The sequence below is a fragment of the Tamandua tetradactyla genome, chromosome 10 (assembly GCF_023851605.1).
Source record: "Tamandua tetradactyla isolate mTamTet1 chromosome 10, mTamTet1.pri, whole genome shotgun sequence".
NCBI lineage: Eukaryota > Metazoa > Chordata > Mammalia > Pilosa > Myrmecophagidae > Tamandua > Tamandua tetradactyla.
This window is the reverse complement of record NC_135336.1, coordinates 105,318,323-105,342,853: the sequence shown is the minus strand read 5'-3', so window position 1 is coordinate 105,342,853 and position 24,531 is coordinate 105,318,323. Positions and strand designations below refer to the sequence as shown.

The following is a 24,531-nucleotide window of genomic DNA, read 5'->3' as shown; positions in this document are numbered from 1 at the left end:
ACCTGCGGGGTTTTATGGCAATGACTGTAAGTTTTCCTTTTTGTCATGGGGTAGTTACATTTCTTTCAATGTTCAAAAGCAGAAATAGATAGGTAAATACAGGAAACATCATGTTGGACCATAATTTTTAATCAAGGTCAGCACTGCTTCATCATTCCAAAATTTATTCTTTCAAAAACGTTTCCATTAGTCGGAGACTATTTTACTTTCTAGACAGCCTTGAAGCTTTCACATTCATTTTATAATTGACCCAAGTATTCAGAAAACCAAGCTTTCTAATTCATGAGCCTTTGCTCTTATTCACTGCATGCATGAGAGAAGAACTGGAACTTTGAAAAAGTTTTGGAACTCTGAAAACACTTTGTAAAAAGATGAAGCTAAATTCAAGTATAATTCCTATGCATAGATGCAAATCTTTTTTGCAGGTATATGAAGTTTCTTCAAAAAATTACTTCTTTCTACAAAAGAATTTAGAGCAAGCCAGAATTATTGTTCTCCCTTTCAATGTCGGTAAGGGAGAAATGACAGAACAATACAAATAATATTGTTTTGGTAGTTTGCCATTTATAAAGTGAGCTGTTGAAATTATGAATCAATTAAAAAGCAGCCCTCCTATTGATTAGCTTTCTTCACTCCCTGTCCAATGAACCTCATAGCTGTGCTCTGAGAAAAGGAGATTGACCTGTTCCAAATGGCTGGCTTCAATTTTGCTGGTTATTTAAATTTCTTAAGGATCAACAGGAGTGACTTGAAAAAATGTTCATTTTTATTCTTTATTTTTTTAATGAAATCATGTAATAACTGTTCACATCGGCAAATGTCCATTTGGATCATTAGAAAGATGGCAGGCTTAGGAGGTGAGTGTTAAGTGGGTGGTCGGGAGGGTTTTTGTAATAGGATTCTGTGTTGCTCTGTTTGCACAATTTTGGAAAGAAATATTCCATGAATAGTGCAGAAAATAGAACTGTGAAGGCCATTTTCAGGACACGGTTACTTAGGCGGCTAGAAAACATGATTCATTCTGAATGAAAAGGCAACTCATGCATCTTAACAAATTGGAAGAACTGGCTTTGAGGACTGGGTTACATTTCTTGACTCTGGGCCGGAGCAAAGAGCTGATGGCCTTGATGCTAATTTGGAGTGGTGACTGCCAGAAGTCTCCATTAAAATACTCAGTTGGATTGTCTAGCTGCGTGATATGGCACTGTCAGGCCCCTTTGTGGATGGGCATGCTGGCTCCCCTCTGGTCGAGAGCCATGGGTCTTGGATTGCCTTCCCGATGCAGCATACTATGGGACATGCTTAAAAATAACGAGGGTGTAGTTAGGCACAAAGGAGCCCCATTCGCCTCCCCTTTCTTGGTTTACCCTCTCCCACGGGGACAAGGCTGAGAACAAATCCTGCAGACTTGCCCAAGTTACTCTGCCACTTCAGAGCAGTTTATTTCTAGGGGCTTCTAGTTTCTTTCCACCCTGGGCTTTAGGGTCCCATTTGGCCTTGGTGGAAGTTCTAGCACCACCCCCTGGACCCCTGTAAGCTACACTGGGGTACACCTACTGGTTTCCCTTGTCTACCCCACCCCATCCTAGCACTACTGTAGCTGTAAGAATAGCATCCATTGGCTTCTGCTCAGAAGGCTGCTAGGAAGATGACGTTTCTATTACCGCCTGTGCCCACTGCCCATTGTAAGATGGGTGAGAAGGCCTGGGTTTTGAGAACTTGCCACTTGCTCTCTCATGGCATTCTATGTGTTTTGCAGAACCATCTGCAGGGTTCCCAAGGTCAGTATTTGAGATACCCAGTTCCTCTGTATAAAGATTACAACTTTGGATCTTTCCTGCGAAGCAACAGCGCCCTCTCCTACATCCTCTGTTGGGGGTGTGGGTGGGTCTGGAAAGATTCAGCACCTCCAGAAGTAGACAGTGTCCAGATGTTGGGGTGGCAGCCTAACACTAGTGTCTCATGGCTCAACCCCTACCCCAGACTCTGCAGAGACCCCGCTGTACCAGTGGGTGGGAACTGTAGAATCTGCCCAGGCCACCTTGGACTAGGTGGGCCCGAGACTTATTTTGGGATGTGAAAGAGGCCTGGCAGGACTCAGAGCTGATAGTGAGATTGCCCCTGTCAGAGTGGGGGTCTTCCTTGGGCACAGCAGAGCCACCACCATGGGTTTTGTCCGGCCAGGTCCTTAGTGGACAAGGCCCTCACGGAGTGGGGGCATAATCTGGAAGTGGCAGCTAGACTTACCAGCTGGGGAGGCCCCAGACAGCACACAGTGCAGGCGGTGGACAGAGCCTAGGCTTATGTGAGCTTTCAGCTGTCTTCTGTAGGCAGGAGGCCGCCCGGGGCTGTTAGGATGACTTACCTCTGTGGCCCATCGTTTTCATCCCTCGCTTTCCAGCTCTTCCTGCAAAGGACTCTCTTGCCACTAAGCTCAGGTTTCAGCTCTCTGGCCTCACTGTGGGTGTGGGAGACAGGGCAGAGTGCTGCTTGGGAAAAGGAAAAATGTTTCTGCCTTTGATGAGGGTGTGGGTGGTAAGTGGAGATCCGAGCCCTGAGCCTGGTTGAGGGGTATGCACCTTGCCCCCTCCCCACCTGGAGAGAGATTGGGGACATTTCTGAACCTTCCTTTCTGTGGCAGGTGGAGCTCACCGGCAACAGTATTTATGAGTACATCCACCCTTCTGACCATGAGGAGATGACGGCAGTCCTTGCGGCCCACCAGCCTCTTCACCATCACCTCCTCCAAGGTATTTCCTCCAAACCCAGAGAAACCAGTATGAAAACATGACCACACTCTTAAATCACTCCTCAAGGTTTTCCTCCCCCATGCCTGGCTAGCCAAAGCCTCTCTGGAAAACACCCAACTTCCACCCGTGGTGCTTTTCTTTTATCCCTCTGTCCTTCAAACCAACATTTATTAAGCCCCTATTAGGTGTTAGGGGCCATATTAGGTGCTGGATAGGATGTAAGAAAAGTGATAAAAGGCTCCTTACTTACTGTGCTCCTAGCGTAGAATTCCAGGGGTGGCAGTGTCATGGATTTAGACCTGGGCTTCTTAACCCATGGGTACAAGGACAGAGTGCAGGGGGCTTGTGAAATTGCATGGGAAAATTTGCAGCTTTATTTTTTTCTAGCTGAGATTTAACTTTTTCTCTGATCATGACTGTGGACAACCGTGTTAGTGTTACTGGTTACCTATGGCTTTGCCAACAACGGAAATCACAGATACTTTCCTATAACATCATTTCTACAGATACTTAGAAATTTCACATATGTTCCTCACTCCCTCAAAATCATACTTCAAAATCGCAGGATCTTGATATTTACTGTGTTAATAATGAAGCACATTTATAACCATATCACAATGTTTTAAATTTAGATTTACAGTTTGTTTCTTTTACAACCCTATATATTTTAGTTTATTTTATGCATTTAAAAAAACATTTTTTTCCGAACAGGGACCTGTAGGCTGTTATGCCATGGCAGACATCAGGTTAGAAGCCCTGGTCTAGATGGAGGCAGGAACATTCAAACACCAGACGCGATCTGGGGACAATGTCTTCCACCTGCTGGCCGATCTGTTTCTTCCTTTAACACCTTTGATTAAATCCCTAGTGTGTGGTAAGCAGGGAATTAGGAAAGACATATCATTACTGCCCAGCTGAGGAGACATGGAGCAAAAATGACAAAAATGACTCTTTAAATTACAGTTGTGATGAGGGCTGGGAAGACACACAAGGAGAACTCCCAAGACCAGGAGGAAAAGAGAAAGACGTGCAGTCAGTTTTGCAGACTCAGCTCTGAGGCCCCTGTGTTGTTGTTCCAGAAGCAGTAACTGTGAGCCTAAGAGTTTCTCACCGGAGACAGACTGGGGTGTTGGTTTCTGGATGAGCTGGGGGGCTTAGTTGCAGCTTGCTTTGGGACCAGAGGAGTGGAGGAGCTGGAAAAGGCAGTGAATTAGACTTCTGGTTTTGATTCATACTTCCCGGAAAACGGCAAGGTTGCATACATTAACATGCATAGTAATTCTGAAGAAATAATTCCTAATAAAATGAGGATAGGATGGATCATTGGACCTATACCCGATTCTTTCCCTGTGGGTGACTTAAAGCTGGACAAAGAAGGGGGGAGTCTTAGAGAATGTTCCAGAAAATCCTGTTGTTATTAAAAAAAAATTACCCAGTATGTTAATTGCATGGGAGTGGACTTTCTCCCATAAATCAGCCCTGGTCTCGTTTTATCCTTCCTGTCATATAGCCTTGAAAAAAAAAGTATATAAAATAGCTTTGAAAAAAGAAAGTATATACAGAAGATGAATCTTGGAAATATCAGTCCCTTCCATCCCCAGTTGCCATGGGATTCAAGGCTGAGGAGTAGTAACAGCCCAAGAGGGGAAGCAACAGGGTCTGGGAGAGTGGGTGGGAGAGTGGGGATCGCATATTGATTCATTTCAACAGACAACCAAGAGGTGTGGGGTTTGCGGTCCACAAGCCCTGGGTTTTCTCCTTGGCTGCTTATTCACCAGGTTGATTTTCTGTGCCTGAACTGACCTCTGCTGTTTTATGGGAACTGCTTAAGAAATGGGTTCTCCCCTCAGCTGGGCGGTCCATCCCTGCCTGGGCGACGTTTCCAGACCTGACCTTCTACATCTCAGCGCACCTCCGGTAGTGGCTCCAACACGCAGCCACGTTGAGCGGAAGTTTCCGGCCGCCCGGACCCGCCTCCCCTGCCGCGCGAGGAACTGTGGGAAAATAGGGCGGCGAGACGCCTTGTGGGTCAAATATGGCGGCGGGAGGAACTGTGGGAAAATAAGGCTCTGAGGTGATTCCCCACTTTTAGAGAACACTTCCTGCCTCACACAGGCAGGGAGACTGACCTTGCTTCCATTCCTCGCGGTTACCTTTCTTTAAAAATTAACTTATTAACCTACAACAAAATGGCTGTTTAAAGCGGGCATGACCGCCCCCTCACACAGGCGCTGCCACTTCTGTTTGCACCTCAGAGTGCCGAGCTCCACTTCCCAGAGCAGAGCAGAGGAACTTCTTAGGGGATTAATTTGCATCTGCAGTAGCAAGGTCAGAGCTTTGTATGTGAGGCCTGGGAAGGAAACTGTTTGGTCCAGTCAGAGGAAGTGTGGAGAGTGAGGGCCTGGGGAAGGGCGGGGATGGAGGAGGTGGGTCTAGCCGAGGACGTCTGTCTGGACCTGTTCACCTTTCCACTTTGTTAGACTGCTTGGGAACCGCAGCCGCAGCTGGCAGGAGGGGCGGGTCATGTGGCAGACACCCTCTGCCAGGGCAAGGGACTGCGCTTGTGACTCGTACCGGGAGGAAAGTCAGCTGCTCTGGGCTGCTCTGGCAGGCTCGGGCACCTCCCCCAAGGCTGGCCAAGGCACCGGCCACTCTGTGGCCCTTGGGAAGGGACGGGCTCCGTACAAACCCACGCTACCCACGGTCCCTGCCTTGCTTCTAGGTTGGCGTTTCAGAGGTGCTACTCCCTGTTCCCTGTTGTTGGGGCACAGGGAGGCCATCCCAGGACTGGCCGGCCTGACCCTCCCACCCGGTCCTTGTCCACGTGCGGAAGATTTCTGCGTGCAGAGTCTGGGCTGAGAACTTATTGTTGGGATGAAAGGGTGACATTCAGATGGGGGAAGCGTCGTGGGGTGGTTTACCAATCAAACCTAACTCTTGCTTTCAGAGTATGAGATCGAGAGGTCCTTCTTTCTTCGGATGAAGTGTGTCTTGGCGAAACGAAACGCGGGCCTGACGTGCAGTGGATACAAGGTACGGGGGGCCCTGCGCAGGTGAGCGCAAAGGTGTAAGAGCCTGTGGCTCCTCACTGTGTTTTAATTTTGCTTCACATTCAAGAATATCTACAGAAAGGAAGGAACAGGAACAAAAACATTTCCTACCAACTAGTGTAGACCTCCCTCTCTGATGATGGTGCTCACAGCTGGTTCTGAGCAAAGGCGAGAGCTGGCATTTTGCAAGTCTCGTCCTGATTGGATCTCCTCATATAAGGTGAGGAATTAAAGTGGCTTGGGTAACATTTTTTCTGGCACCCACTTGGATGACCCTGTGAACAGACCACCCCACCTGGTGCACGATCCCTAGAAGTGATTGAGAATCCATATGCCAAGGCCAGGTCCCGTGGCTGCTAGTGGGTCATCAGAGCCTAGAGCCTCGGAACGTCTGACCAAATCCAGTAAAAAACATATAATGTGCATAACAGAAACAGGACCCATTCCAAGGCACACAGTAGAGGTTTCATCTGCAGCTTCCCACTGAGTTGATTTAATTAATGGTCCTACCAGCCCGTTGAAGTATTATTGGCCCCATTTTCTACACTTAAGGGCGGGAGCTGAGAGGGTAGAAGGGCCTGGCAGAAGAGCAGGTCATGCTAAAGCAGTTGAGCTGGGAGCTCTGAACCCAGCCCTGGCTGCCTCTCTCTGTTTATTTCTGTTGGGCCTGGCTGCTCGCCAGGACTTGGGCACCTCTTAGAGCCCACTGATGACATGGTGCCTCAACTGTGGAGTCAGGGATGTCTGTGCTGAGCTTCCAGGTACCCCCTTCAACCCTTTCCTCCCCTTTTGGGGCTTCTTCACCCCCTTCCAGGGGCCTTGAATTGCTTTCTCTCCTCATCAGAGTAAAGAGGTCTGAAACCCCTTTTTCTTGGAGTTGGAGACCGTTAGGAACCTTTTCCCAGGAGCATTTGCATGTCAGAAGAGGAAGGATGTGGGTGGGGTGAAGAGAGAGGGGACAGTTGTGTGGTTTTGTGCCTTGGGCTTTTGACGCCTCCTCCTGGATTGCTCCTACCTACCCCCATGCCAGCCCTTCCTCATATCCTTCCTTTGAGCCCCACTGCAAGCTCTTCCCTTTGCCCTTCACCTCATCCTGGCTTTATAATTTTGGGAGTACATTTCCCATTTGCTGCCCCAGACTCTGCCTCTGTGGGTCAAGGGAGGGGAGCTCCCCCCACACCCCTGGCAAAGCATGCGCCCAGTAGAGGTTCTTCAGGAGACTGGGTCTTGAGCGGTTTTTGCTACTTACTAACTTTCCCAAGTATAAGCAAAACACGTTGTCTGTCTGGGCCTCAGTTTCTTCATCAGGGAGAATAAACTAGAAGAATTTAAGATTGATCTAATTTTAAAGACTGTGAATGGATTCAGGAATCCTGGAGGAAGGTTTTGGAAAGGATAATTTAAGGCTAAAACTTAAGCTGTCCATCACGGCTGCTGGGATGGTCGAGAGCCTCTCAAGGTTTTATTGAGTGTAACTTGTATAAATGCTTTGGTTATTGAGGTTCGAGGCTGTACAAATGTCTCTGCTCTGTATGGTTTTTGGCTATAGCAATTAGAGATGTTTCTACATAGCTACTTTAGCTTATAGCTTATTTCAAAGGTATACAAATTTGTAATGTAAAATAAGTAAAAATACAGAAAAATAGAAATAGATTTTAAATGAAGGCCTTTTTTACTCTACTGGAAGAATTCACATTTTTTTTTTTTGAAGTGATATAGCATGTCAAGAGGTAGAAATATCAAGTTAACAGATGTCAAAGTTAATCAAATAGGAAGATGACCTGGCATCTTAATGACAGAAATGAGTGTTCTGGGGCAAAAAGTTCACTATCAAAAATGCTTTTCTCAGGTGCAAGGGTAAAATTCAGTGGTAGATTCTCACCTGACATGCAGAAGACCTGGGATCAATTCCTGGCTCATGCGCTTCCCCAAACAAACAAGAAATGAACAAGAAACTAAACAAACAAAAAATTCACAAATAGTGCTGCAATTATGGGATACTCATATGGAAGAAGAACGAAATGTGACCCCCACCATGCAGCATACAGAAAAAAATGCCTTTTCTTCTCCATTGGATCACGATTTGGAAATGACTTAATTGCATACAATATTAATGCAATTTTATTGATACTCTAATAATAGAGTATCAATAAAATTAAATTTAATTAGTACATTTAATGTAATATAAATTTATATTAATATAGATTAATGTATACTATAGAAACCAGTATATATTAACCTTCATTTGTGGAATTACTCGAACATGGTCAATTGAGTAAGCCAGTCCTTATATTTCATTACAATATGGTTCATAAGAAAGAAGCCTACTTTTGTTTCTTCTGAGTAATGAATCAGATCTCCTAGCAGAACATTGGCCAGCGTGGCTGGGTGGAGTGTTTCCATCGCTATTGGGTGACTGAGCAGGCCTGAGCCAGCGCCATCAGGCAGCAGCCTGACCCGTGGCCTTCGGGCCCATCTGCCATCTCTTCCCCAGGTCATCCACTGCAGTGGCTACTTGAAGATCAGGCAGTATGTGCTGGACATGACGCTATATGATTCCTGTTACCAGATTGTAGGGCTGGTGGCCGTGGGCCAGTCGCTCCCACCCAGCGCCATCACGGAAATCAAACTGCATAGTAACATGTTTATGTTCAGGGCCAGCCTCGACCTGAAGTTGATATTCCTGGATTCCAGGTGAGTGGCACCTACCTCCACAGTCATGACATTCTTGGCAATGCCAAAGGTGGAAAAGGGCCCCTGAAGGCAACACCATTACCCTAAACCCTGACAAGAAATGGGTTGTACGAAGCAAGGGAATTTGGTGGCACCAAATCATGAATTGAAAGAATTAATATCAGCCTTAGTATCGGGAGGAACCAGCTATCTTAGTTCCTGTAGCTGCTGGTGCAAAATATCACAAACTGGATGACTTAAAACAACAGGACTCTATTCTCTCACAGCTCTGGAGGCTGGAAGTCTGAAGGCAAAGTGTTGGCAGGGCCAGGCACCCTCTGAAACTGGTAGGGGAGGAGCCTTGCTGGCCTTTTCCAGCTTCTGGAGCTTGCCACCCGTCCTTGGCACTCCTTGGCTGGTGGATCCGTCCCTCTGCCTCTTCCATCTTTACAGGGCTTTTTCCCCTGGGTCTGTCTGTCTCTGAGTCCACATTTCTTCTTTCAAGGCCACAAGCCATATTGGATGAGGGCCTACCCTAATCTCGTTTGGTCTCATCCTGACTAATTACGTCTTCAGTGACCCTATTTCCAAAATAGGTCGCATTCACAGGAGGAAGTTACCTGTGAGGACTTGAACATAACTTGGGCCATGGTGGAGGCAGGGGGGCAGGGAAACAGTTCAACCCAGAACACCAGATTATCAGTACTTGTTGCCTGCTTTGTTTTTCTTTTTGAACCATCACATTGGAGTTTGAAATAGAAATATGGGTGGTGGGCACAAGTGAATCTTTTTTATGTGATATCAGGGTTCTGTCATGCCAGAGGTCTCCATGTCCATCTGGCTTGTTGGACTTTAAGAAAATGGGAACATTTCCACATAGTGTAGGGGTGGGCTTCCAACTCAGGCCGGCATGAAGCTGTGACAGCCATCACATCTGAGGTCTCTTCCCTTGTGGAGAGCTCTGCCCACATACTCACCAGGCACTGCGGGTGCATCTCGGCTCAAGGGCACCCCAGCTGATCATGAGGACAAGGAAGCTGCCTCTGACAACCTTCCCTTCCCTCAGCCTGAAAAGAGATGATTAAGAAGGCAGAAGCACCGATTGCATTCTTTTGCTAGACCTGGGGGAAAGCCTGTTAGGGAGGCCTGGGTAGGACAGTTGCTCACACGTCTGGTGGGCAGTGAAGGCCTCTTTGGGTCTCCATTTTCGTATCTGCCCACTCAGTTTTATGCAAAGATAAGAAATAGGCCATAGATGTGAAGCTTTAGAAGAGTAAAAAGCCAGATATCCCTGCAAGGTGTGTCTCTTTGTCTGGCGGCCCCTCCGATCCTTCTACTGTGCAGACAGGAATAAGTATCAAAGACTCCACTCCTGACTTTCAGTGTGGGTGACTGAGCTTTTCAGAAGAAAGGACACATACGTTTTGTTTTCTGCTTGTCCTGAAGTCAGGATTTCCTGATTCTGTGCTTGTTGGAGGTGGGATGTAGAGATGTGGACTAGTTTGGTTCATTGTTAGTGTGCCTTGGAATCAGTCAGTGATAGAAAAATGACAACAGCTGGCACCACAGATTTGCCCTTATCCCCCAGAAAGTCCAAACAAATGGTAAATATAACTCTGGGCGAAAGATGCCAGCACCCTTCAGAATAACCAAATACCGACAAATTCTGTTTTCCTGCAGGTGAAGATGGAGGGGCCTGTAGAAGAGAAGGCTGCTTGTGGCCCCCTCAGCCCAGCTGCCTCAAAGACTGGGTGTGTGGTAGAAAAAGTAGTATGTGATGAAAGATGAGTTCTTTCCTGATTCGCGCACCCCTTCTAAAAGTAGGCTGAGAAAAGTAGGCTGTTTAAGTTCAGTATTGAAGAAATTTGGGAGGACACACCACTTGCTTCTCTTTTGTTTTGTCTCCTAGTTTTGCTTTGACAATTCTAGGAAAACCCCTGAGATTGTGAATTATCTAGAAGAAGCAAGGAGGAGGCAAGTTTTTCAGTCAACACAACTTTGAAATTTGAGGGGCAAATGGTGGAGCTTTACAGAAAAGGGTATGCAAGGTTAGCTCTGAGGCCAGGTTATTGCCTGAGGGGGCATCCCCTACTTGGGTGTTTTTTTTTTTTTTTACTTCGGTGTTTTTGAGCCCTGTGGACATGAAGCAGAGAGTGAGGGTCATCCTCCTGACGCTGTTCCCTGCCGGGCCAGCTCCAAGATTCCTCAGAGGGCCTTTGCACAGCTTCAGAAGTGGAGTAGAAAGGAAAGGTGGAAAGCTTGAAGATGACTTCCTGTCTCTACTGGAAGTCCCTACATTTCTTCCTTCTAAGTGTCAGGATGCTTCCAGCAGAGCCTTCTGAGACTCTTTTTTTGAACTCAGGTTATTCGTAGAGGTACTTAAAGGGGCTGAGAATTTTTTGCAGTCAGCATGGTTTTCAGCCGGCCGCTGCTCAGGTGGTCCTTGAAGGGCTGCCCAGCAAGGGAATTGAAGAATTACTATCCCACGCTGGAAGGAGAACAGAGAGGCCAGGCTGGTTGGGAGATATCATCTTCTGTGTCACAGCTAAGGTGCATCTGTGAGTGGTTGGCCTAAAGTCCAGCAGCTCCAAAGTCACAGGGGCTGGGGTGAAGGCCTCAGGAGGCCTGGCTGAACTCCTCCAGCCTAACCCCAGACCCAACTGAACTTGGCATTACCTGCAATTTGATTCGTAGGGATTTTGCGGTATTTCATTTAGAAACTGTGGCTGGTGCTTCAGACATTGGCGATTTGGAAAAAAACGGGGGCATCTTGCCAAAATCTTTCCTTTCCCTTTAACTTTTAAAGCCAGTGTGCACCTTGAAGAGAAATTAATGCATGCATTTCTGATTCACTTACATGTTTGGGACCATTGTTCCGTAACTATTTCCAAGGGGTTCGGGAAGCTACTTTTATCTCCACACCCTAGAGAGGCCTGATTTTCTTGGGGAAAGCCAGACGTCTTAATTTTCTTGTCACATGGAGTTAGACCTAGATGGGGCCTGAAGTTCTAGGTGGCCCTTAGGCGAACTCCCCTGAGGCTTGAATGAGCTCTTCACTCCAGGAGGTCTCTCTTCCACCACCTAGAGCCCCTGTCTCCTCCCCACCCTAGTGGAGTACCATGGAAATGTGTACACCAAATAGAGAGTGAGTCCAGGGAAATATGAGGTCTCAGGGATTTATGATCCAAAGCTGAGCAGAACTCAACAGAAAGGGAAGAGGGTGGAAGAATGAAAGTGAGGTCAAATTTCCTGGTTTAATTTACAGCTCACATTTCACATCCTGGTGAGCACGCACCCCAGTTCCCTAGCTCAGTTCCCCTCCAGCACTGACTTCTCACCAAAACCTTGGCTGTTTTGGAATCCCTTCTCGTGCCTCTCTTTCATCTGTTCTTGAATATCTGTCACCAGGACTGCTGGGGCCACCTTCACATAGGGTGTGCCTCCCAGCTAGTTGCCCCAGGCCTGGGAATTAACACCAGAGCCAACATGCAACTTTTGCCTTAGACAGAGTGATCCCAAAGCTAATGGTGATGTGGTCTTGGATGTCAAGAGACACTTTTCTTCAAAGGGCTAAAGTGGGAAATTAATATGCTTGGGGCTTGATAAGCATAAAGACGGGTAATATCATGTAAGCATTGGAAAAATGCCTTTCATTTTATAAGAGCTTAAGCTTTACTGTCTAGTCACAATATTTTTCACTGTTATACTATTTTCTGGGAGCCCTAAAAAGAGTCCTTGACTGATACGAGGCTTAAGCATCTCCAGTTAATCCACAATTCCCACCAGGAAAAACCACCCAACGTGCAGGGTCCTGAACTAACTGCCAATTGAACTATGTCTAGTGCGGAATGGAGACTTAAAAGCTCACCGAGAACTGTCCCCCAGATACCCCCAAAGGTGGGTTCTTTCTCCCAGTATCAGTGTCAAGTTTCATTCTAAAGCATCCTCAGATATGCTTCCTCTTGAAAAAGGCTGACATTTTAAGCCATCCCAAAGCATTCTTTTGGCCAGTGGTTTCTGAAGAACCTTCCCACTCATGAACAGTGCCACATCCTGTGCTAGGCTGGAGTTCACAGAGTTTATTTTTGTGAAAAAAGATCATTCTCTGTTTCCAACATCAACATTCTCCCCGAGCCTTTTAGCACTTGATTAGGTGGCAAAGCCAATATTCATTTAAAGGAAAGACATTCTGTGGAGCAGAGAACCTCACTGAGCCGCCATCCTCCCCCAGGGTGACAGAGCTGACCGGTTTCGAGCCGCAGGACCTGATAGAGAAGACCCTCTACCACCACGTGCATGGTTGTGACGTGTTCCACCTGCGCTACGCACACCACCTCCGTGAGTACCTGGACGCTGCCCAGCGGGGCCAGGGAGAGGCTCTCAGGACAGGGGCGGGGGTATGTCCCATGTTTGGTAAAATAATCATCTATGGAATGCACACAAGTGTTAAACTCAAGCGTGATTTCATTCACCCCTCAGTTAAGTCCCTAGCCATGGCCAGTTCTCAAATATACGCGCTTGCCCTTCCAATAAAACTCTGACAGGTGTAGGATGCTTCAAAGCTGCCTGCATTCTGGATTGCTGATTTGAGCTTAAATTCTCTTCAACCTCTGGATACCAGTTGCAAAAAATCACAACAGTATAAAAACTACTCTCAGACACTAGTCTAAGTGCTTAACATATTACCAACGAGTGAGGATAAAAGAATGCTTTGAGATGTCCATCATCCCAGTCTATTGTGGAGGATGCTGAGGTCCAGAGAGGTTGAGCCACTTGGTGGTGGTTGTACAGCAGGAAGGCAGCTGAGCTGGTAGCCAAGCCCCAGCGGCCTGCTCCAGCGTGCGTGCTGCTGACGCTGTACCCCACTCTCTCAGGGAGGGGCACACGTTCCTGGTATGGCAGAAGTCATCTTGGAAAGAGTGAACAAACCGGATTTGATTCACTATTGGAGGCAGTTTGGGGAACACCTGGATCTAGGAGGGGCCTTGGTCACTGAAATGTTTAAAGAACTGGCACTTTCCTTCTGGGATCCAAATCGAGAAAGAGGGTAATTCAGGTAGAGTAGAGCACCTTCCTTGCGGCAGTCTGGCCCCGCTGCACTCGCGGCCATTCCAGGGCTGCTTTTTGATGTGGTGCATGGAGTTGGAGGAGCTGAATCTTCTGACGCGCTGCCCAGATGACACACCCTCCATTCCTGCTGTGCTTTGTGTTGGCTGTGGTCTAGTCGAGGTGGATGGCAGGCTGCAGGGCTGCTCCAGTCTGTGGTGGCATTGTTGGCTTGACTGGTTGATATAGACGTCGAGGTGACAGGAAATGGGGAGCCGCAGTTTCTCTGCCCTCTCTGAGTCCCTGGGACATGGAATCCAGGACATCGGGCCGGGCAGACTCGAATGGCCTGTTTCTTACTTCCCTTTGTAGGCCCTTGCTGTACTTAGTGACTCAGAGTTGTGAATAATCTTTTTCTCCCTTTTTTAAATGACCAAATCATGATCTTGTATGAATACTTTGTCATTCTCAAGACCAAGCCTAGTAGGGAAGAAACTGCATAGTGTTTGAATGAAATCTATGCGTCAGATTCACTGATTTGGGAGCTCCAACATTTCCTTGTCCAAATAGGGTGGAATTTGCTAATGAAAGACATTTGGGAGAACTGACTAACAGGTGTAAAGAAGGTGGAGGAGAAGGGAGGATAGGACAAGGGAGCTGAAGGGAGGGTATTCTTTGAAGGATTGAGAATCATTGGAAAGTGGAAGAGGCATCTGCTTTGAAGGAATGGAGTAGCAATGTGTACCTTAGAACTTTCTGGAAGGGAGGGCTTTGGGGCCCCAAGAGCAAATGTGAGGGTTCCTATTTCCCTACCTCCTGGGGGCACGAAAGGATGCCTGCCCCAGGTGACATCAGTGCGGTGGTACAAGCTGGCAGCTCTAAGTGGGCTGGAGCCATGGATAGAAGCAGGAGCTAACAAGGTAGGAGCTTCTGAGATCCAGCAAGGCTATTTGAAGCAAACCCCCGACTATGCAAAGGGAAGAACTGTTCTTTAAAGCGGGGTTGGAAGGCAGGGAATTAGGCCTCTAGGCTTGGAGAAAGAAAACGTATGGAATAAGAAGTCTTTATTTTATTTATTTATTTTTTTTTAAAATTTTTTTTATTAATCAAAAAAAAGAAAAGAAATTAACACAACATTTAGAAATCATTCCATTCTACACATGCACTCAGTAATTCTTAGTATCATCACATAGATGTATGATCATCATTTCTTAGTACATTTGCATCAATTTAGGAAAAGAACTAGCAAAACAGCAGAAAAAGATATAGAATGTTAATATAGAGAAGAGAATTAAAATAATAATACTAATAATATATATATATAAAAATGAAAAAGAAAAAAACAAAAACAAAAGATACAAACACACAAACAAACAAACAAACAAAAAACCCATATTTCAGGTGCAGCTTCATTCAGTGTTCCAACCTAGTTACATTACACTTAGGTATTATTGTGCTGTCCATTTTTGAGTTTTTGTATCTAGTCCTGTTGCACAGTCTGTATCCCTTCAGCTCCAATTACCCATTATCTTACTCTGTTTCTAACTCCTGCTGGTCTCTGTTACCAATGATATATTCCAAGCTGATTCTCGAATGTCGGTTCACATCAGTGGGACCATACAGTATTTGTCCTTTAGTTTTTGGCTAGACTCACTCAGCATAATGTTCTCTAGGTCCATCTATGTTATTACATGCTTCATAAGTTTAGTCTGTCTTAAAGCTGCATAATATTCCATCGTAGGTATACGCCACAGTTTGTTTAGCCACTCGTCTGTTGATGGGCATTTTGGCTGTTTCCATCTCTTTGAAATTGTAGATAATGCTGCTATAAACACTGGTGTGCAAATGTCCGTTTGTGTCTTTGCCCTTAAGTCCTTTGAGTAGATACCTAGCAGTGGTATTGCTGGGTCGTAATCCATTCTGCCATTCTATGTCTTTTGATTGGGAAATTCAGTCCATTAACTTTTAGTGTTATTACTGTTTGGATAATATTTTCCTCTACCATTTTGACTTTTGTATTATATATATCATATCTGATTTTCCTTCTTTCTACACTTTACTCCATACCTCTCTCTTCTGTCTTTTCATATCTGACTCTAGTGCTCCCTTTAGTATTTCTTGCAGAGCTGGTCTCTTGGTCACAAATTCTCTCAGTGACTTTTTGTCTATAAATGTTTTAATTTCTCCTTCATTTTTGAAGGACAATTTTGCTGGATATAGGAGTCTTGGTTGGCAGTTTTTCTCTTTTAGTGATTTAAATATATCAACCCACTGTCTTCTAGCTTCCATGGTTTCTGCTGAGAAATCTACACATAGTCTTATTGGGTTTCCCTTGTATGTGACAGATTGTTTTTCTCTTGCTGCTTTCAAGATCCTCTCTTTCTCTTTGACCTCTGACATTCTAACTAGTAAATGTCTTGGAGAACGCCTATTTGGGTCTATTCTCTTTGGGGTGCGCTGCACTTCTTGGATCTGTATATTTAGGTCTTTCATAAGAGTTGGGAAATTTTCAGTGATAATTTCTTCCATTAGTTTTTCTCCTCCTTTTCCCTTCTCTTCTCCTTCTGGGACACCCACAACACGTATATTTGTGCGCTTCATATTGTCATTCAGTTCCCTGATTCCCTGCTCAAGTTTTTCCATTCTTTTCCCTATAGTTTCTGTTTCTTTTTGGAATTCAGTTGTTCCATCCTCCAGTTCACTAATTGTAGCTTCTGTCTCTTTAGATCTACCATTGTAGGTATCCATTGTTTTTTCCATTTTTTCTTCTTTGTCCTTCACTCCCACAAGTTCTGTGATTTGTTTTTTCAGATTTTCTATTTCTTCTTTTTGTTCAGCCCATATCTTCTTCATGTCCTCCCTCAATTTATTGATTTGGTTTTTGAAGAGTTTTTCCATTTCTGTTCGTATATTCAGCATTAGTTGTCTCAGCTCCTGTATCTCATTTGAACTATTGGTTTGTTCCTTTGATTGGGCCATATCTTCAATTTTCCGAGTGTCATCCATTATTTTCTGCTGGTGTCTGGGCATTTGATCAGATCTCCCTGGGTGTGGGACCCAGCTGGTTGAAAGGTTTTTCTGTGGAATCTCTGGGCTCTGTTTTTCTTTTCCTGCCCAGTAGGTGGCGCTCGTGGCGGTCGTTTGTCTGCGGGGCAGTCGGCCCGGGAAACCGCGCGTGGAGGCGGGGGTCGCTGGCCGTGGCTTGGGGGAGTGCCGGTCCAAATTGCCCAGCTGGCCCGAGACGCCAAGCGTGACAGGAGGGCCCCGCTATCCAATGTTCCCAGTCAGACCGGGGAGCCATGTGCGTGGAGGGGACCCCAGTCGCCAGCCACCCCAGCCGGGAAAACGTGCACCCCTCGGGTATCTCACCGCAGTGGATTCTCCCTACCCGTTCAGCCGTTCCAGAATGGGGTACGCTGTCTTTTTTGGTCTCTGTCGTGACTCCGGGAGCTGTTTCGTATTGTTTCTGTTTCTTTAGTTGCTTTTCTGGAGGAGGAACTAAGACCCGCGCGTCTTACTAAGCCGCCATCTTCTCCCAGAAGTCTTTATTTTAAATAACATTTCCTAGTTCTTGCATTGCCTGGCTGACAGAGGCAAGTGGGGAATTTTTTCAGAGGAGGGGAATACAGTTTGGTTTTTTTTGACACTTACCAAAAGCCATGGTTTTGGCTAGTGAGAAGATTCTTGTGTTCCCATCACGGTAGATGCTTCTCTCACATATCGAGCCTGACTTTTTGGCCTGTCAGCGTCTGGGTGGTTCCTATCTTCGTTTTCCAGGTGAGCAGTGAGCTTCACGGGTGCAGTGGACCGTGTGGGCAGCAGGTGAACCGGGGACACAGCTAAAGTCCAGCAATTTCTACCACAAAACCGGTCTTCAAATGGAACATGTGGGTTGTTTTTTGTTCTCAGAAGGCTCGATCTTCCCAAGCTTACTTGAGTTTACTAAGCCCCATATGGAGGTTTTATTTCAGAGTTCTGTATTTATGTGATGAATTAGGCTTATCTTGCTTGAAATTTGGAATTTTCAAACATTACAGTTATCTGAGGGAAGCCTGAGAGGGAGAGCAGAAGCTGGGCTCCTGGGGGACATGCAGAAAGGCCAGAAGCATTTAGAAATTAGAGGGAGCACAGCTTTCTTTTCCAAATGGTCTAGAATTTGGCAAATTAAAGAAAGTGGAAAATAGCAATATTGACGGTGATTGCTGGGGTTGTGTGACTCTGACCTGAGCAGCGGCCCAGAAAGTGGACAGCAAGTGTGGCAGGGACAGGGTGCACCCCAGCCAGGCTGGCGGAGATGAGGTGTGACTTTGGCATCACCCTGCTGCCTCCCATCTTCCCAGCCTCCCCTCTGCCATCTCTACCAGCTCTGTACCAGAGGGGGGTTGCAGCAAGGAGCAGTCTCAGAGGATGGCAAGTACTTTGCCGAACGCTGCGGCAACCTCTGACTCAAGCATGGTAAGTGGGAATTAGTCTTCCCAGAAGTTATGCCTTGTTCCTAGCGTTGTGATTACCTGGGGACATGGGTAGTCACATCCCCCTCAGGGTAGCCATGACATGACCTGGAACTTAACTTTCCTTCCCAAAGCTGGAATGATCCAATGCAGAAAAGGAAGAGAGTTGACAACCAGAGGATGGTTTTCGGAGGTAGAGTCTTTGGATGTGGAGCTTTTGGAATTTGAGCATATCTCCTTTCTCTGGTACCCCATTGAGGCATAGAACCTTCTGGGATAGAACTGGGGCCAGAGGCGCCAACTCCAGGCTTCCCATCCCCTCCTTTCCATGTCCCCTGGCCCCCTAGGGCTGGCCAGCATCTGTTTTAATTTCTTTAAATGCTAGACCCTTGGCTGTGAACTTAGGAGCCAAGTGCAGTCGTTGATTTGGACAGTGATGGCAGGACAGGCAGGGGAGTGAGAAGGAGCAGGGGAAGGAAGGGCCCCACATCCTGCTGTGTGAAGGCCGGCCTGCCGCAGGCCTCCCCAGCCTCCACCCCCCACAGCCTTTGGCTGCGTGAAGACCTCACTGACCAGCCCTGTCTTCTTGCACACACGGGTCACACTTCTCTGCCGGTATGCCCGTCATACCCAGGCCCCAGCCCTGTGTGGCAGGACAGCCCAGCTTCACCTGCTCCACTTCTGTTGTTCCCACATCTGCTTTGGTGACGAAAGGTGCCGCCTTTCCTCCCCAGGAAGCAGGTTCAGCTGCTGCTTTACCACTAGAGCCACCCAGGGACCGAGCTCCTGGGCTTTTTTTGCTTTTTTTTTTTTAAATTAAAAAAAATTTTTTTAAATTAAAGATGAGGCATTTTAAAATTTTGTTTGTTTTTAATCCCTGGAAGTACTTGACCCATTATAATATGTTTATGATATATTACCCTGGCCTGTCTTCAGTATTTAAAAACATAAACCTTTCTTACTGGCATTGTATTACAATGAGTTGGGCCTTCAAGAGATTTCATTCTCAGAGAATTTATAAAGTGAATCTGAAAATTTAAATTTCTTCTTCGGAACTGTTGTAAGTTCTGTTTGCACAAAGTTTTTGCCACATGCTGTTCCAATCCTTCAGGGACTTTTTTAAAAACTATCTTTATGTCCTCCCCAACTGGCAGGCACTGGCCCTTGCTTGCATGTTAGCTGGAGAGGCTGGCCTGGGGAGGACAGGTGAGAAGTCTGAGAAGGTGGATGCATCATTTCAAAATGTGGGTTTTCAGTGCTGTCCCTGGTGTTTTGTCCTGCCCTACGGGCCTTCTCATTCTGGCCTCCGCCCTCCCAGACTCCATGTGGATCCCCACGGTGGCCGCTATGCCCCGAGGACAACAGTCCAAGGACTTCAGTCTGATCCCAGCTGGAGCTGTCCAGGAGTTGTCCCCGGGTGCTGGGCACAGAGGGCTGGCCTTGGTGGCTGCCGTTCCATCCACAGCATCTGAGGCAGCTGGAGGTGGCCGGCAGCTGTGGCGACCTCAAGGCCACAGGGGGAGCCCACCCCCTCTCAGAGGGAGATGTACACATGGGTCCTTCTTAGCAGCTGGTTAAATTGAAGGCAGGAACAAAGCCAACCACTGTTGACACCAGGGATCGAAGTGAGGTCACTGCCCTATTTTCTGAAGCCGTGCTTTTTCCACATCAGAGTCCAAAGCCCAGGAATTCCTGGAGTTGAGGCCCAGCCACTCTGGAAGAGGCCTCATGGGGCGCAGAGAGGCAGTGGCTCTGGAGCACTGGATTTGAGGCAAATTGTTCTTAAAATATCTTAACCAGGAGCCAGAGTCTACTGGGTCTGAAGAAAGCACAGCCTAAGGAAAAATAATCCAGAGCCTTCCCGGAAGTCAAGCTGTATGAGGAAAGGCAGGCCATGGGGCAGTGGAGTCTTTGGGGAGACCAGGCCGGGGTCTGTGAGAGTCGGGTGCTGGGATGGGCCTGGTGCCTTGGCGTTGTGAGGAAGACATGGGGGCCTCAGGCTGGATGTGGTAGGGCATTAGCAGCTGTGCCCTCCAGGTCAGGCTGATGCTAGTGTGCCGGGTCCCTTACAGAACCTTCTATAAAAAGAGGACGGGATCCTTGAGGGAGCATCTTTGAGCCCTGCCCCCACCTCCCCACCCCTGTTTTTAGCCCAGTGCCTGTAGTGGTTGAAGAAAGCACAGTCAGCCCGGGTGTGAAACACTCACGACATGAGCCTCAAGAAAACCAGGGATTCCCCCTGACTGGGGCTCCGGAGTCTCCCTGCTGTCTTTGTTTAGTGTTTGGGGGACTTGCTCTTATCTGTGGAGGGAGCTGGCAGAAATTTGTGTTTTCTTGAGCTCGAGAACTTGGGGGGCAAGCAAGGGACAGCCTGAAGTGAGGAAAGAAAGGGGTCAGCCTTGGTGATCTTTTTAATTTTTTTTAATTTTTATATTTTTATTTATTTTAACTGACAGGCCAAAATAACATACAAACCCGAACATTCTTAACACATAAACATTCCATACATGGTGTATAATCAGTGGCTCATAGTATCACCACATAGTTGTATGTTCATCGCCATGATCATTTTTTAGAACATTTGCATCGCTCCAGAAAAAGAAATAAAAAGAAAACAAAAAAACTCATGCGTACCATACCCCTAACCCCTCCCTTTCATTGACCACTAGTATTTCCATCTACCAAATATATTTTAACCTTTGTTCCCTGTATTTTTTCCCCTGTACCCCTTACCACTCCCTTTCATTGGTCACTAGTATTTCAACCTACTTAGTTTGTTTTAACATTTGTTTCCCCTATTATTTATTTTTGATCCATATTTTTTACTCATCTGTCCATACCATAAATAAAAGGAGCATCAGACACAAGGTTTTCGCAGTCACACAGTCACACTGTATCAGTATACAATCATCTTCAAGTAACATGGCTACTGGAACACAGCTCTACAGTTTCAGGCACTTCCCTCTAGTATCTAATACACCTTCAACTAGAAAGGGGTTATCTATATAATGTGTAAGAACCTCCAGGATAACTTCTTGGCTAACCTTGGTGATCTTGATTTGGGCCAAGGGACAATGGACAATTTTTTGTAGACATAATGGTTTGGAACACCGTGATGTTCTTCCAAGGTAGTTGAGAATTTCACCCAGCTCTCTAGGTAGGTCCTTGTCCACAGAAGGCCAATTCCAAATCACAAAGAGAAGCAGACCATATCCAACTACATCCATATTTCAGTGTCACAGCAAGGCTTTGAAGTCTTGAGTATGTGGTCTCCAAATTTCAGGCAAGACCTGTTATATCAAAATTATGGGGTGTTAGAATAACTGGCACAGACCCATGGGGAACTCACTGCAAATGATGTACTAGAGCCACAAACTCAAATGCTTATGGGCAGTCATGGAACATGAATGAGTACAGGACAGTAGGGAGTGGTGGAGCCTATGGCTAATTGGAGATGATCTGACGCACACATAGGCTTTCTGAGCAAGAGCCACACATCTGTGGGCACGTGTGGTGCATAGGCTACCAGTTTGCAGTTACTCTACAGGCTGGCTATGGAGCAGGGGACAGATGTCTGGAGACAGAGGGTGAGCTGGCAAGGAGTTTCCAATCTGTCGTGCAGGAGTGGTAGTAGATGTTACATACAGGGGATGCTAGCTTTCACTGCTTGCCCTTCTTACCTCTGAACTGGAAATGGAAGATGGAATTTAATTCATACTGAGGTCCTTTTAAAAATCTGCTTTTGAGCAGAGACTGCAGAGAACCTGTTCTGTTTTGTGGACAAACGTGTGCAGAAGCCTGCATGTTCAGGGGCAGCCTCTAGTATTGAAACAGTAAAGAATTCCAGAAAGCAGTGTGATTTCCACATTATCCTGGTCCCTGGAGACAAGTTTGGATGTTTATTGGTATAAATTGTCCCTTCTCCTTAGTACCAAAGGTGACTTGATGGCTTCAGGCTCGGCTCATCTTCCAGGATCCTTGACACTCTGGGGACATTCCACAACATGACCCTGGTGGAATTTCTTCCCTAAGATACTGCCCTCTGCCCCAGGATGTTCCATGCCTTGTCATCAACTGAAACTTGCTCCAACCAGCAGGGATGGAGTGTTGGGGACTGTGTTGAGGAAACACAAGGGGCAGGGGACCTGATCCCCAAAGAAGCACCTGGCTTGGCTTCAATCTCACCAACCGCACTGAGGCCTCCCCACCCCCATCCCCACCCTCACCCCCCACTCCCCTCCACATGCTGACAAGAACCATGAGGAGGACGCGAGAATAGCATTCTCCATTTCCCCATTGGGGAGGTAACATCCTAGGGGCAGAGCTGGAATTCTGAATTTTGGAGAGAATCATGAAGTTAGTCAAAAGTCTGCTCTTTGGAATTGCTCTCGCCTATCTTGCTGTCGCTAGTCAAGGGCTCTTCAGGGCTGAGTGTCCAGCTGAGGAGCAGAGGCTCCGCTGAGGTGGTATGTGGTGGGTGGGAGGCCAGCGGCAGCTTGTTGGGATGGAAAAGGACTGGCGTTAGAGTCTAGGGTCCTGGTTCAGTGCCCCTATGAACAGGGTAGGTTCCTTCTTCTCGGACCCTCAGTTTTCCTTTCTGTAAAAGGAAGGCATTGTGTTGGTTTTCTGGGGCTGCCATAGCAAATCACCGCAAATTTGTTGGCTTAAAAGAACTGAAGTGTGTTGTCTCACAGTTCTGGGGGCTAGAAGTCCAAGGTGTGGCAGGGCTGTGCATCCATGAAGACACGAGAGGGGCAGCCTTCCTGGGCTCTTCCAGATTCTGGTGGCTTCAGGGGTTCTTGGCTTGTGGCTGCATCCCTCCAGTCTCTGCCTGTGACTTCGCACGGCTTCTCCTCTGGGTCCTCTTCTGTCTCTTTATATGTATAGACATCTGTCATTGGATTTAGGGCCCACAGGTAATCCAGGAGGCTCTCATCTCAGGATCCTTCACTTAACATTTGCGAGGACCCTTTTCCCAAATGAGGTTACATTCCCAGGTTCTGAAGGTTTGGGTGTGAATGTATCATTTCGAGGCCACTGTTCAATTCACTACAGGCATTTTTAGTGTCCTTTTCAGCTTTTAAAATTCAAAAGTAGAAAATGAAGTTATGCTAGAGGCCAAAAAGTTTATTTTCCTCTCAAAGGCTGACTGAGACATGGCTGTGTCTGTGGCAGATGTTCAAGAGGGACCAGGAGGCCACCTGCCTTTTTTTGGATAGTATAGTTCTCGAACCAGAGTTTCCATCCCAAAGTGGCGTTGGGAAACCAGACCACTGGCTTCTGCCTAAGCGGAATCATGCTGGCTCTAGAATGATTGTAGAACATGGTGTTGGATCTACAGCGGTGTCAGGTGTAGAGGTACATGGGGCAAAGCTCCAAACTCAGGGGTGCACAGTTTAGGGAAACCTCCTGCTCTGCGGCCCCGCCCATCACTGCCACAGGCAGTGCCTTTCCAGCTCTCTATCCTGCAATCAGGCAGCTGATTAAGGACAGTAAACTGGAGGGGGAGCTGAGCAAATCAAAGAATGCCGTGATTAAGGGTCTAGGATTTCAGCTTGGATTGATATATTGACTTCTGCAGTGGGACAAAGAAAAGTACTGTCCAGTGTCTGGGGGTCTTACAGAGGAAACTATTTCAAAGCTGAAGAGAATACAAGAATTTCTGTGGAAGAAAGAATGACTTCTTGGGAAATCCAAGGGAATGGGGCTTCCTCATGTTGCATTTCTTGGTTATTTGGAGAAACAGAAGCAAACTGGTTAACTGAGTCTCCTCTAAAAGGTGGACATATCCCCATATGTAACTAGATGGGCTCTTCTAGAAGCTATGGCCCCTTCTCCCACGGTGCCATTCTGAGAAATGGAAGTGCGAATAGCTCGTTTTCTGATAACACGCATGCCCCATGGTTGTAGTGGGGGTAAACTGAGGCAATGTATGTGGAAATTGACCTGGAAGTTGTAACCTGTATTTTTTGGTTAAAAAAAACAACCCCCCAAAAGGAGAAGCATTGTAAAGCCTGTTCTTTCCCTCTGCCTCTCTGTCTACATCCTCAGCATTTGGTTTTTTTATTGCCAGATGAGTCTGTTGAGATGCAGATGTTAAGTCTGGTCAGGAAAGAGCTGGTCTCTGCGCTACTGTAACTCAGGCATGGAAACCTCCCTCTCCAAGTGGCTGGAATGGTTGTTTATGAAGCAAACTGATGTGTTGGTCCCTGGCTCTATGCCTAAGGGGATGTGGGACCTGATATTTATTGTGTTTCCATTTCACAACCGCCCTAGAAACTGCTTTCCTATGTCAAAAATAACTAATTTTCACTCTACTTATAAAACAGTTATCTCCTCATTGTTGAAAATTTAGAAAATCAAGAAAAACTCAAAAGAGGAAAAGTACCTGTACTTTTACCACTCAGAGGTAATGTGAGTTGAGCCCTTCACTGTTCTGAATCTTCACACAGATGGTCTAATTTTCACAACAGTAGAATGTAGGGGTTATGATTATTCTCCCCTTATGAGGAAACTGAGGCAAAGTGGGATTAGATAGGGATCCAAGACCACACAGTTGGA

At 46.6% G+C, this 24,531-nt stretch overlaps 1 protein-coding gene and 1 long non-coding RNA gene across 3 annotated transcripts in view; one reads left to right on the top strand and one right to left on the bottom strand.

Moving 5' to 3' along the window:
* The window catches only part of SIM2 (SIM bHLH transcription factor 2), a 50,850-nt gene that overhangs the window by 17,611 nt on the left and 8,708 nt on the right, over positions 1-24,531 (top strand). For both annotated transcript variants that reach the window (XM_077119103.1, XM_077119102.1), the window contains exons 4-7: positions 2,642-2,750; positions 5,698-5,783; positions 8,295-8,494; positions 12,705-12,811. In XM_077119103.1, the coding sequence (XP_076975218.1) occupies positions 2,642-2,750; positions 5,698-5,783; positions 8,295-8,494; positions 12,705-12,811 (502 nt within the window). The remainder of the gene's footprint in view (positions 1-2,641; positions 2,751-5,697; positions 5,784-8,294; positions 8,495-12,704; positions 12,812-24,531) is intronic.
* LOC143648737 (uncharacterized) lies at positions 458-4,726 on the bottom strand. The gene is made up of 4 exons (XR_013158753.1): positions 4,554-4,726; positions 2,653-3,943; positions 2,366-2,458; positions 458-1,301 (listed from the first exon to the last, which is right to left on the bottom strand). It is a non-coding gene; the product is annotated as an uncharacterized LOC143648737 (long non-coding RNA).